Below are 10806 nucleotides of genomic sequence, written 5' to 3'. Positions count from 1 at the left end.
ACATAAAGTATATTTGGTATTTTTTTATAAATTATAATTAATGTAGATCACAAATACAGGTCTTGCCTGATTTCTTACCACTCTAGCAATGTATAGAACCATGTTTGTCTGTCTGAAATTTCCAAACTATGACAAACAGATAGAAAATGATTATTTGTGGAAAATGGATGTTGTGATACATTTCTTGACTAAGTTGCCTTGTGCAGTCTTTTTTTCTCCACCAAAATGAGTTGTAGAACTTTACCTTGATGTCTGCGTGTTTCACTTCGTAGGAGGGAGCGAAGGAGTTCGCTGCTGCCCTCACGGCTGAGCGGATCAAGACTCCCCCCAAACGCCCAGGGGGCCGCAGGAGGGGGAGGCTCCCCAACAACAGCAGCCGGCCCAGCACCCCCACCATCAACGTGCTGGAGTCCAAGGACACGGACAGTGACCGGGAAGCCGGGACCGAGACTGGCGGTGAAAGCAACGATAAGGAGGAGGAGGAGAAGAAAGACGAAACCTCCAGCTCCTCAGGTGAGAGGTCCAACCCCTGGGCTGCCCTGTCGCTTTGAAAAGTTCCACATTGTGGAGATAAAGAGCCTGTGGTGTCATTTTCAATACATTGAGAACTCCAAGAGCAGAGAGCCCTCTCGAGGAAGGCCTGTGGCTGAGTTCCTGCTGCCGCCCCTGCCCTGAGCCTGCCTGTGATGTTGGCCCTCTGGGCAACTCAGGTGTGGCCACGTCGTTCGTTTTCACTGTGTGCCATTGTCTCATGTGTCAGGGCAGACTGGAATTCAGTTCCTTCAGTTTAGGACTCTTGATGTTGGGTTAGGAGAGATTAGAACCTTGGCTCGTCTTTTCCTGACTGGCTTGGAGTTGGCCTTTCAGCCCTGTGAGTGAACCACGGAGAACAGAAAACCCATGGCCTTCACTGCAGGAGGGCCCAGCCTCTGGCTTTCCCCGGGGGAAGCCTTGAAGATGCGCTTCCTGAGTTGTATTGTACTTCACACACCATTCTCCAGTTGCCCTTCCTGACCAGTGCTTAACTCTGCTTTTATAGAAGCGAATTCTCGGTGTCAAACACCAATAAAGATGAAGCCCAACAGTGAGCCCCCCGAGAATGTGGAGTGGAGCGGGGCCGAGGCCTCCATGTTCCGCGTCCTCATTGGCACCTACTATGACAACTTCTGTGCCATTGCCAGGCTAATTGGGACCAAAACATGTAGACAGGTAAGCACATCTGGGAGGCACCCTGGTGAAGAGGGAAACGCCGTCACTGTCCAGACGTGAGACAGTCTCAATTAAGCTCCTGTTCGTCTCCTGAAAAGGAGTCCATTTCTTTTTTTCACTGAGGGAACTGAAAGAAAACTGTTCCTCCAACTTGAGCTATTTCAGGTTAGGAGGCAACGGATTTAAAAAGCCAGTAACAATTTATTTATTGTTTGAGTTTTTATAAGTGTTTGAACTGACAATGTAGGTTGGGTAGCAAGATCTCAAATGCTCCCCTGAAAAGCCAGTAAAAATTTAGGTTTAGCCTTGAGCCCCTTGATCAGAATGTAGTCACAGCCACTCTCCCTGTAAGAGGGTCCGGATAGTGTCTGATTTCTCTCACCTGTGTCCCCAGCACCATAGCAGCGTCACAAGAGACAGGTTTCTGGCGTGAGTCAGTGGCAGACTAGTCTGCTAAGCTCAATGGTCCTCACGGCTCTGTGCCTGCCTCTTGCCAGGTGTATGAGTTCCGGGTCAAAGAGTCCAGTATCATCGCTCCAGCTCCTGCCGAGGACGTTGATACGCCGCCACGGAAGAAGAAAAGGAAACACCGGTATGTCAGCCATTACACACCACCAGGAAAAGGCGCCGCAGGCCAGCGCCTGAGCTCCACTTGGTTAACAGACACCTAACCGGCCTCAAAAACACAACTGGAGTCTTGTATGCAAGGGCAGTGCTGGGATTCTTCCATAAGAATACAACAGCCTCCAGATTTGGTGTAAGAGCTAAAAATCATGGTTACTGTGCTGCATTTGGTTAAGAACACAGTGGCTTCTGCAGCAAAGGCTGTGTAAATAGTACAGCGTTTGTCCTCGGATGTTTTCCTGAGCATGAACCTTGGTGTGCTGATGTGAGCACCAAGCTGGTTTTCATTCCAGAGGCTGGGATGTTCTAGGTGTGCGCCCTTGTATTCTGATACTCTTGCAGCATATCTAAGGCTGTGTGTGTGGACGTCACCATTCACGGGCTTGTGGCAATGGGTGGGGCGGCACCCTGACCACGCAGGCCGACTGCTCTGTAAGCGTACGGCCAGCAGGGGGGGGCCGGACCGGGAGCTTTCATCTCCCACCCTCCGTGTTCTGAGAAGACCTGACTTGGTGTTGGGAAGGGACTGTTTGGATTACGCTTCAAAACTTGCATACAGACTCCTGTTCCATTTCTTTACTAAATGGAGCATGCACTTAAGAACTTACATTTTTCCCACAGAGATACTTGTGAATATCTTGGTTGCGTTCCTTCTGACCGTGTAGCTCAGTTGAATGATTAAGGATGCATGGCATCAGACAACGTGGACGCCTCAGTGTCGTCACACCAGGACGAACCTGGCTGCACGAACAGCAAGCGTAGGCCGGGGTGTGTGCAACGCTTGTGTCCCAGTGACTGGGATTTAAGGCACTGCTCTCTTCCTGGTACAGACGGACGTGTTTCAGTAGCTTCTGTGAGGTCTGTTTACTGCACTCCCGAGCTTCCTGGGGAACACTGGTTTATTTTGCTTTGTGTTTTGCAGGTTGTGGGCTGCACACTGCAGAAAGATACAGCTGAAAAAAGGTTAGCATTTTCCCTTCAACTTCATTATTAATGTAAAAATGTCTACTTGTCATTTGTTTGAGAGAGTTTAGGATATTGTGATAGTTGACTTCTATACATTAAACCAATTTAAACGGAGGATGTGTGTTATTATATTGCCAGTCAGTTTTCTTGTGCAGTGAAGGTGACTGGAATGAGCGAGGCAGCCAGTGGGTTAAAGGCACAGTCCTCTGGGGATCGGACTGAGACGTGGTGACAGTGCTCCGCGTGCGGGCCCGCGGGGGATGTAGACAGGAAGACAGGAATACGTGTGAAGTACGTACAGCCAGGGGGCCTGAGCTCCAAAGGGAAGGGGGACGAATGTGTTCTTGCGATGTGTGCCACCATCTCCGCCTCGGGATTGACCTGCACGCTGTTATCTTGATGCAGACGGCTCCTCTAACCACGTTTACAACTACCAGCCCTGTGACCATCCACGCCAGCCTTGTGACAGTTCGTGCCCTTGTGTGATAGCACAAAATTTTTGTGAAAAGTTTTGTCAATGTAGTTCAGAGTGTAAGTATTTGCTGCTTTGATGAAACTGCATGAGAATGCAATAGGCTCTTGGTCAGCAATTCCAGTAGTGACTCAAGTCAAAACCGGGGTGCGGCAGCTCGTGCGCGCTGTTCCCTCGGATAGCCATGGAGCCCCCAGGCTTTACGGAGCCCCGTAGCCGGCCCTGTGCTAGTGTCCAGCCTGTCTCCTGGCCAATGTGTGCAGTGCAGCAGGTTAGGTAAAAGTGGATTCAAGGAGCTTTTCCTGATGGTTTAAGTTATAGTCAGGGTGGCACAGGATGTAAGGGGAATCTAGAAATAGCTACCAGATACTTTTTTGGGCACCAGAAATCTCAGTTGGGCAGGTTTAATCCCTGGAATAAAGGAACTGTATCCTGAGGGCAGTGACTGTAATTGTAATGAAAATGCACAGGAAGCTGGTTACCTGTGCCGTTTCCTCATCTGCAGGCTGGACTCGAGGTTGCTGGGAGGTTTACAGACCTAGTCTCAGGGGCTTAGCACAGGTCTTGACAGGCATCACCGTTGATGCAAGGTTTTCAGGATGATGATAAAGAACCTTTCTCTGAAGGTCAAAACCGCTTTCCGGGATGCCGCTGCAAAGCACAGTGCAACACCAAGCAGTGCCCATGCTACCTGGCCGTCCGAGAGTGCGACCCTGACCTCTGTCTCACCTGTGGGGCTGCCGACCACTGGGACAGTAAGAACGTGTCCTGCAAGAACTGCAGTATTCAGCGGGGCTCCAAAAAGGTGCGCGGCCCCTCCACTCTGGGTTCTCGAACAGGGTCAGCCAGGGCAGCCTTAGGCCCTTCAGGGCAGAAAAACAAGTGATTGAAGCGACTGCTTCCGTGTCCTGTAGAACCCCTCACTTTGGTGTAAGATGGACCAGTGAATTCTGAGAAGCAATTACTAATGGTTTCAGATTTGGAATAAAGCGCTGCCTTTTTAGTTGTTTATATTTAGTTAATAGAGCTATCGTTTCAACAGTGTTCCTAAATAGAGACCATTTTATCAAACAGATCCAGATCCAGTATGCCTCTTTGTGCACAGTGAAAGATGGAATTACCCGCGGCAGGGTTTGCAGACTTCAGTCTCTTTACTAACCTTGAAAACAACACAGGAATTACGTAACTGAAGCCAGTCTGCAGAGCACTGGGCCAGGTGCTCTGAGCAGTAACTTAGTCCTTAGGCCCCGAGGGCATAGTCATTAACGCCCCAATTACAGCACTTGAGAGGAACAGGGGCTCCAGGACCCCTGCTGTCACCCTCCGCATTTTAGGCCATCCAGGTGTCCTCTATGATGTGACTGAGACACCACTGCTGGAGTCCGCCTTCCTTCCACCGGGAATTCCATTTCTGGAAGTGGCTTCTGTTTTGGCTGTGATGTTTTCCAGTGTTACTTTTCCTCTAGCCAGTTAATGTCCATGTAGGTCCTTGTGCCACAGAGGTGCTGGCAGTTGCCCATGGCGTTCCTTCCTGTTCAGCCCTACTGATCTCATTTCTCCATCTAGTCCACTCAGGAAGTGGGCTTCATGTTGTCTTCTTTTAGCTCTGAAAACAAAGCCTATGTAGATCCTTTTGAGCACCCGGGTTTCATTTGCTTAATGTTGCTCAGCTGATTTAGTTTGTGATCAGGGAGGTAGTTGGGAAATTCCCTGGACAGGTGAGTGTAGGCTGCGAGTTTGGGTTGATCAGGGAGCCTTTCTAGAGAAAGGTCACAAGGCAATTTGGAATGAAAGCCTCCAGAAGAACCACGGTGAAAAGTTTGGGACTGATTCCCAGACACCTTCAGGCTCAGTGGGCAGCGTGGTCCTGTTGGCATCGGCCAGGGACAGAATGCTGGCCTGACGGAGGATCACAGCGCCTCGTGGGAGCTGCTCGTGCTCTTGTGAAGAGATGCGGGGTAAACTGCTGTGGGAGGAATGCAAAGCTAGTTAGGAGCCAGAAAATGTCCTGCGGGGGCTGAACTGAATGGAGAGGGATGGTGCTCTGTCCTCGTGTTCCACGTTGAAAGCCAACCAGTCAGGGAAGTCAAGGACTGAAGAAATGGTAGGGACCTGCCAGGGCCCAGCACCACCACAGCCTTGTTTGTCTTCTGTGTGAGAGAGCTTATGCTCGCTCTCTACTTGATTTTTAAGAAAAACAGTATTGTTTTCCCTTGGGCAATACGAGGGAAAGTGACCGCTCAGGTCGGGGTACCCAGCAGGTATCCTGGTGACTTGGGTAGAATTGCTGCCTTAGGATGGGCCAGAGGACTTGGTGACTCACCCCGTTGTCTGCCCGTCTGTCAGTCAGCAGTCGGTCTTCGCTCCTCTCCTGATTATATGACTGTGCTTTGTTCTCTAGCATTTACTGCTGGCGCCGTCTGACGTGGCTGGCTGGGGGATTTTCATCAAAGATCCTGTACAGAAAAATGAGTTTATCTCGGAATACTGTGGTGAGGTAAGGAAGGCGCACGCGCTCTGGGCAGTGTCATCACGTCCACTGACCACCTGAGGCTGTGTGGTGGTGTGTCTAGTAGCGGTTTTGGATTCTCCTTGGGGCTGATGAGAAATACAAAACCTTTTCAGCATGGACTTCTGCTTGTTTGGTAACTGGAATGCTTCAGTCCTGGTCACACTGAGCTTTTATCATCTGGGGACAAAGGGAAGAACCGGAGCTGGACGATGCAGGAGTCTGTCCGCCTCAGTCAACAGCCTGATAGGGACCTAGAAACGACACCGTCATGTATCATGTGCCTTTTTAGTGGTCGAGGTAGGGACAAGCCCGAGATAGGGCTAGCTTCAGTTTGTAGTCAACCTAACCGGTTTGTATTTTTCCTTCAGTAAAGAGACTTTTTTGTTAGTCCTCAAAATACCATTGATCTCTGACATATCAGCCCGTGGACTGAATGGGGGAGACATGGTCACAGTGACCCCGTCGAGTTCTTTTGATGAGCCTGTGTGTCCCCTACCAGGTTGGGTCACCTAATCCAACACCATCTCTGTGTCTCTTCTTAGATCATTTCTCAAGACGAAGCGGACAGAAGAGGGAAAGTGTATGACAAATACATGTGCAGCTTTCTCTTCAACTTGAATAACGGTATGTTCCACTTGGAGGGCACTTAGTTCCTGGCTGGCACCTCGGAGCGTCTTCCTTCACAGTCCGAGCTCCTTACCTGGTGTAGGAGTGAGCCACTGCTCTGCAGCCAAGAAGGCCGTGCTGCTGTGACTTGGGGACGCGTCCTTCAGTGGTGGCATGGCTTATGTGGTCCCTGGAGGGGCGAGCCCTCTGCGCCGGGGCCAGACTGGCGGGAAGACGTTCTTCGGGTCTGCTGCCGCCCTCCTGTTGTGTTCCCAAGGACTTGGGTGTTGGGTCAGCTTGGCATAAGTCTGCCAGGGAGTGCCGCTCCCCGGAAAGGGCAGGGGACCCTGAATGGTGAAGCATCTCCAAAACGTCCGTGGTCTCGAAGGACTGTGGGGATATAGGAGGCAAAGAACAGGCCATGTCACTGGTGGGAGTCATGACATTAGTACCTCAGATATTAACTTGATATACAGAGGGTAGGTTTTCTATGAACATGTTTTTATAAGCAGTATAATGAAAATCATAATTTTGAAATTTAGCCAGGTTCCACTTTTTTAAATGTTTTGCTCATCAGTACATATTTAGTACCAGTCAATTTCAACAGCATTTTCTTCCAAATGTCATTTCATGCTGAATGAAGTTGGCTGAATGACTTACTTGCCTTTGAATGCAAACCCTGAAGAACTAAAACGTCATGATTGTGGGGACACAGCTGGTTAATCTATAACAAATTGTTTACTGCATTGTGCTTATTTTTTCTCTTTAGATTTTGTGGTGGACGCAACCCGCAAGGGTAACAAAATTCGTTTTGCAAATCATTCCGTCAATCCAAACTGCTATGCAAAAGGTAGGTGCTTCTGGGGTCCGCATTCCCGATGTCTGACTGCGGGACTCCCTCTCAGTGCAGTGACGACGACCTGAACGCTCCAGGACAGGTCTGTCCTGTGAATACGCCCCCCACTCCTGCCTTACAACCCCACTGATCCCGGCGTGCCTGTCTTTCCAGTGATGATGGTCAACGGCGACCACAGGATAGGGATCTTTGCGAAGAGAGCCATCCAGACCGGGGAAGAGCTGTTTTTTGATTACAGGTAGGCAACAGGACCTTTCTGGTGTGATGTGAGAATGAAGAAAGCTCTTCCTGGACTAGAAGCTGAGACAGGCTTTCAGCTCTTCACCAGGTCTTCTGTTGACAGGGTACTGATTTGGGGTCATTCTTTGCTGTAAGCATTGGTGAGGAGTTAGAAGCACTGCTTACTTTAAAAATATAAAAAGAATGGAGAACCCCCCATTTTTTATCCTGCTGGTGTGACCATCTGGGCCCTTCAGGGAATGTGATCACATTACATTTTAGCCGGTGGTCTGCAGCACACTGTGATTTATCCTGTTTACTTCACTCTTACGAAGTGCTAGAGGACTTACTACATACGTCATTATTTACCAGTTTATTTACATTTGATCAGTCAGAAGCTGTTTGCACGGGTTGAGTTATAAACGAAACTGCATGTGTTGCCACTTCCAGTGGCACATGGCTGGCTGCTGAACGGGGGCTCTAAGCCCAGTGTGACAGGGTCCGTGCATGCTGCTTTGGCGCAGGTCACTGCTACTCCCCCCCCCACCTGAGTGGGGTCAGCAGCCCCAGGGTCAGACCTGCCTTCCTGGGCAGTGGAGGGGCAAAAGCCATGGGAAGGGTGGCACCAGCAGGTGTGTCCGGTTCAGAGGCCAGCCACGTCTCCACTGGAATGTGGTGGGTGTGTGCCTTTAATGTCCCCTCTGAAGTGTGGTGGCGGTCTCACCTGGTGAAGGCTTGCGGTCATGCCTCCTTTGTGCCCTTGCAGATACAGCCAGGCCGATGCCCTGAAGTATGTGGGCATTGAGAGAGAGATGGAGATCCCCTGACGTCTGCTACCTCCCCCCTCGAACAGCTGCCTTAGCTTCAGGAACCTCGAGTACTGTGGGCAATTTAGAGAAAGAAAATGCGGTTTGAAATTCTGAATTTGCAAAGTACTGTAAGGATAATTTATAGTAATGAGTTTAAAAATCAACTTTTTATTGCCTTCTCACCAGCTGCAAAGTGTTTTTGTACCAGTGAATTTTTGCAATAATGCAGTATGGTACATTTTTCAACTTTGAATAAAGAATACTTGAACTTCTCCTTGTTGTGTCATCTGTCCTAGAGCTTCATCAGCGTCTAATGGGAACGCAAACTCACATTTTACCTTGATCCAACTAAATACTGCCTATTAGTATTAATTTGCCTCATAATAACATTCTTAGTAGTATAAATACATGAACGTATTATTATGTGACATACACGTGTAGTTGCGATTCCTAAGGAGCAGCTGTGAGTGAGGGACAGGATGGGGCCTGGCGAGCTCACCTCTCAGCCTTGTTCTTCATCTGTGAAAGGACAGCCTGTCTTGCTATAAATTACCCTCATCTAGATCAGGGGTCGGCAAACGTTTGAGACGGCAGAGCCAATCCTGTCCCTCAAAGTTTTGCGAGAACTATAAAACAAATGAAATCACCATTATGTGAATAATATCCTTTAAAAATTTTATAAATGAAACTGATAGTTTTATTTTCATTTTAAATTTGACTGTACGTCCCCAAAGAGCTGCCTGTGGCTTCCGAGCCGCTGTTTGCCGACCCCTGGTCTAGATACAGCCCTTCATCACTACAGTCCTGCAAACCAAGAGTCCTTACTACCCACGCAAGGTGACCATATCACTAAACAGTACCCGCTTCTCCGAGTGGCTGTCCCTTGCACTCTCGAGAGCAGTGACAGTGTTCCAGCGCCCTCCCAAGACACATACCAATTCCTGTGGGTCACCCTCAAAGCAACCATCGTTTGTGTGTGGCTGTCTTTCCTAGAGTCAGAGAATTCTGAAGAGTTCTAGTGTGGTAAGCTTACCTTTCGTTGCCATTATGCAAAACTGATGATCAATTCTGCTGCACCCGATGCTCCAGCCACAGCAACGTGGGGCCTAAAACAAGGTTAAGTTGTTACTCAGCTTGGGCAGTGACAAGACCTGGTCTGCCACGCTTCATTTTGACACACTGCTGATATATTTTGTGTCTTACGACCCCTCTCCACCCAGGACATGGCAGCACACGCTGAGGTGGCTGTCACACAGGAGAGCTCGTGCTGGTGGGTGGGTAGGGGGGCCCACAGCCCACCCTCGGCTCAGCACAAACGGAGCCCGTTTGTTCACGGAGCACACATGGGCTGCTCAGGACGCCCGTGATTGCTTACTGTGTGCAGTGACATGGCGCCCATTCCAGCCGCAGCTCTTCTGCTGCTCACTGCTCCACCCCGTCTCTCCAGGTGCAAACAGCTGGGAGGTGGGTCCTGCTCACTTAGCACCCACAGGTCCAAATGCAGCAGGAAGATGCAAGTTGGACTGATGGTGAGCGTGCACAGCAAGCGTTCTGTACCGATGGGCAAGACTGACCAGAGACACCTGACATGCACCCAGTGACAAAGGGCATCTTTCTGTCAGTTTCCGTCAGCTAGTCAGTTTCAGATTTCCTTTATACAGAGCTGGACACATAAGCTCTTAAAAATACCCAATCAAGACAAAATATGGACAACAGCTAAGTTTAACAACAGTATGCTTTTCCCCTCCCCCGAGGTAATAATTGACAGTCTGCACCTGTGCATAAGCCTGGTGTTGCTTTCCCTACGGAAAATCTACAACTAAGTGGAGAGTCACAGGTATCATTAGGATACAGACATCTTGAATAGGTTCCAAATGGTTTAGGAATATTACACATTCCGAGGAGGAGGAAGGCAGGCGGAGAGCAGGTTGGTCAACATCTGTAGTCCCTTCGCCTTGTCTCCTAATGGTCATGAACCCCAGAAGACAACGAACCTGTGGCTCTATCAGCCTTGACCTCCACGTCTAGGCAGCACCTCACCCACAGACAGGCTAATGTGTGGGCACTGTCAGGTAACACTGTTCTGCTTAAAATTCTTTTCAATCAATACTTTGTAATTTATTAAAAAACAAAAACAATTCTAATCATCTACCCAGAAATGCTATTTTTCAGTAGTGCCTGGTCCACATCCCTGCCAAGTCACCTTGCACCTGTAGGCCGGTCAGACCCAGGGGCTGCCTGATCTTCCTGGAATTGTCTAAGGAACAGCCCCGCTGTGCGTGGCCGCCGTGAGGGCGTGGAGGCCCTGGTATTAGAAGGGCAGAAACGGCCTCCGGCAGGTGAACCACATCTCCACAAAGTGGCTTAAAGAACACCCACACACTGTGACGCAGGCACTGCCGGGCCAGGTGCATCACCTAGAGGAGATTAGGGACGTCTAGTCAAATCACCTGGGCAGCCGAGTCCCCGGGATTCCTGGAAGAGAAGGCAGAAAGCAGATGCAACTCAGGCAGGCGGCGCGTTGGGGTTTCCA

General features: G+C 49.6%; 1 protein-coding gene and 1 long non-coding RNA gene across 7 annotated transcripts in view; one reads left to right on the top strand and one right to left on the bottom strand.

The window, feature by feature from the left end:
• Positions 1-8545, top strand: part of EZH2 (enhancer of zeste 2 polycomb repressive complex 2 subunit) — a 112078-nt gene extending 103533 nt beyond the window's left edge. For 4 of the 6 annotated variants that reach the window (XM_019666448.1, XM_019666446.1, XM_019666449.1 and 1 more), the window contains exons 10-20: positions 273-513; positions 1040-1209; positions 1707-1801; positions 2756-2796; positions 3205-3330; positions 3898-4076; positions 5673-5768; positions 6326-6407; positions 7159-7239; positions 7399-7483; positions 8231-8545. In XM_019666448.1, coding sequence (XP_019521993.1) covers positions 273-513; positions 1040-1209; positions 1707-1801; positions 2756-2796; positions 3205-3330; positions 3898-4076; positions 5673-5768; positions 6326-6407; positions 7159-7239; positions 7399-7483; positions 8231-8291 — 1257 coding nt within the window. In that variant the 3' untranslated portion in view covers positions 8292-8545. The remainder of the gene's footprint in view (positions 1-272; positions 514-1039; positions 1210-1706; positions 1802-2755; positions 2797-3204; positions 3331-3897; positions 4077-5672; positions 5769-6325; positions 6408-7158; positions 7240-7398; positions 7484-8230) is intronic. The other 2 variants (XM_019666450.1, XM_019666452.1) reach the window with 1 other exon arrangement.
• LOC109395453 (uncharacterized) lies at positions 1391-2528 on the bottom strand. Its single transcript, XR_002126668.1, has 2 exons — positions 2442-2528; positions 1391-1752 (listed from the first exon to the last, which is right to left on the bottom strand). It is a non-coding gene; the product is annotated as an uncharacterized LOC109395453 (long non-coding RNA).
• Positions 8546-10806: the final 2261 nt, after the last annotated feature.

This window comes from Hipposideros armiger, unplaced genomic scaffold, assembly GCF_001890085.2.
Source record: "Hipposideros armiger isolate ML-2016 unplaced genomic scaffold, ASM189008v1 scaffold_470, whole genome shotgun sequence".
Classification (NCBI taxonomy): Eukaryota; Metazoa; Chordata; class Mammalia; order Chiroptera; family Hipposideridae; genus Hipposideros; species Hipposideros armiger.
This window is presented reverse-complemented; position numbering and strand designations above follow the sequence as displayed.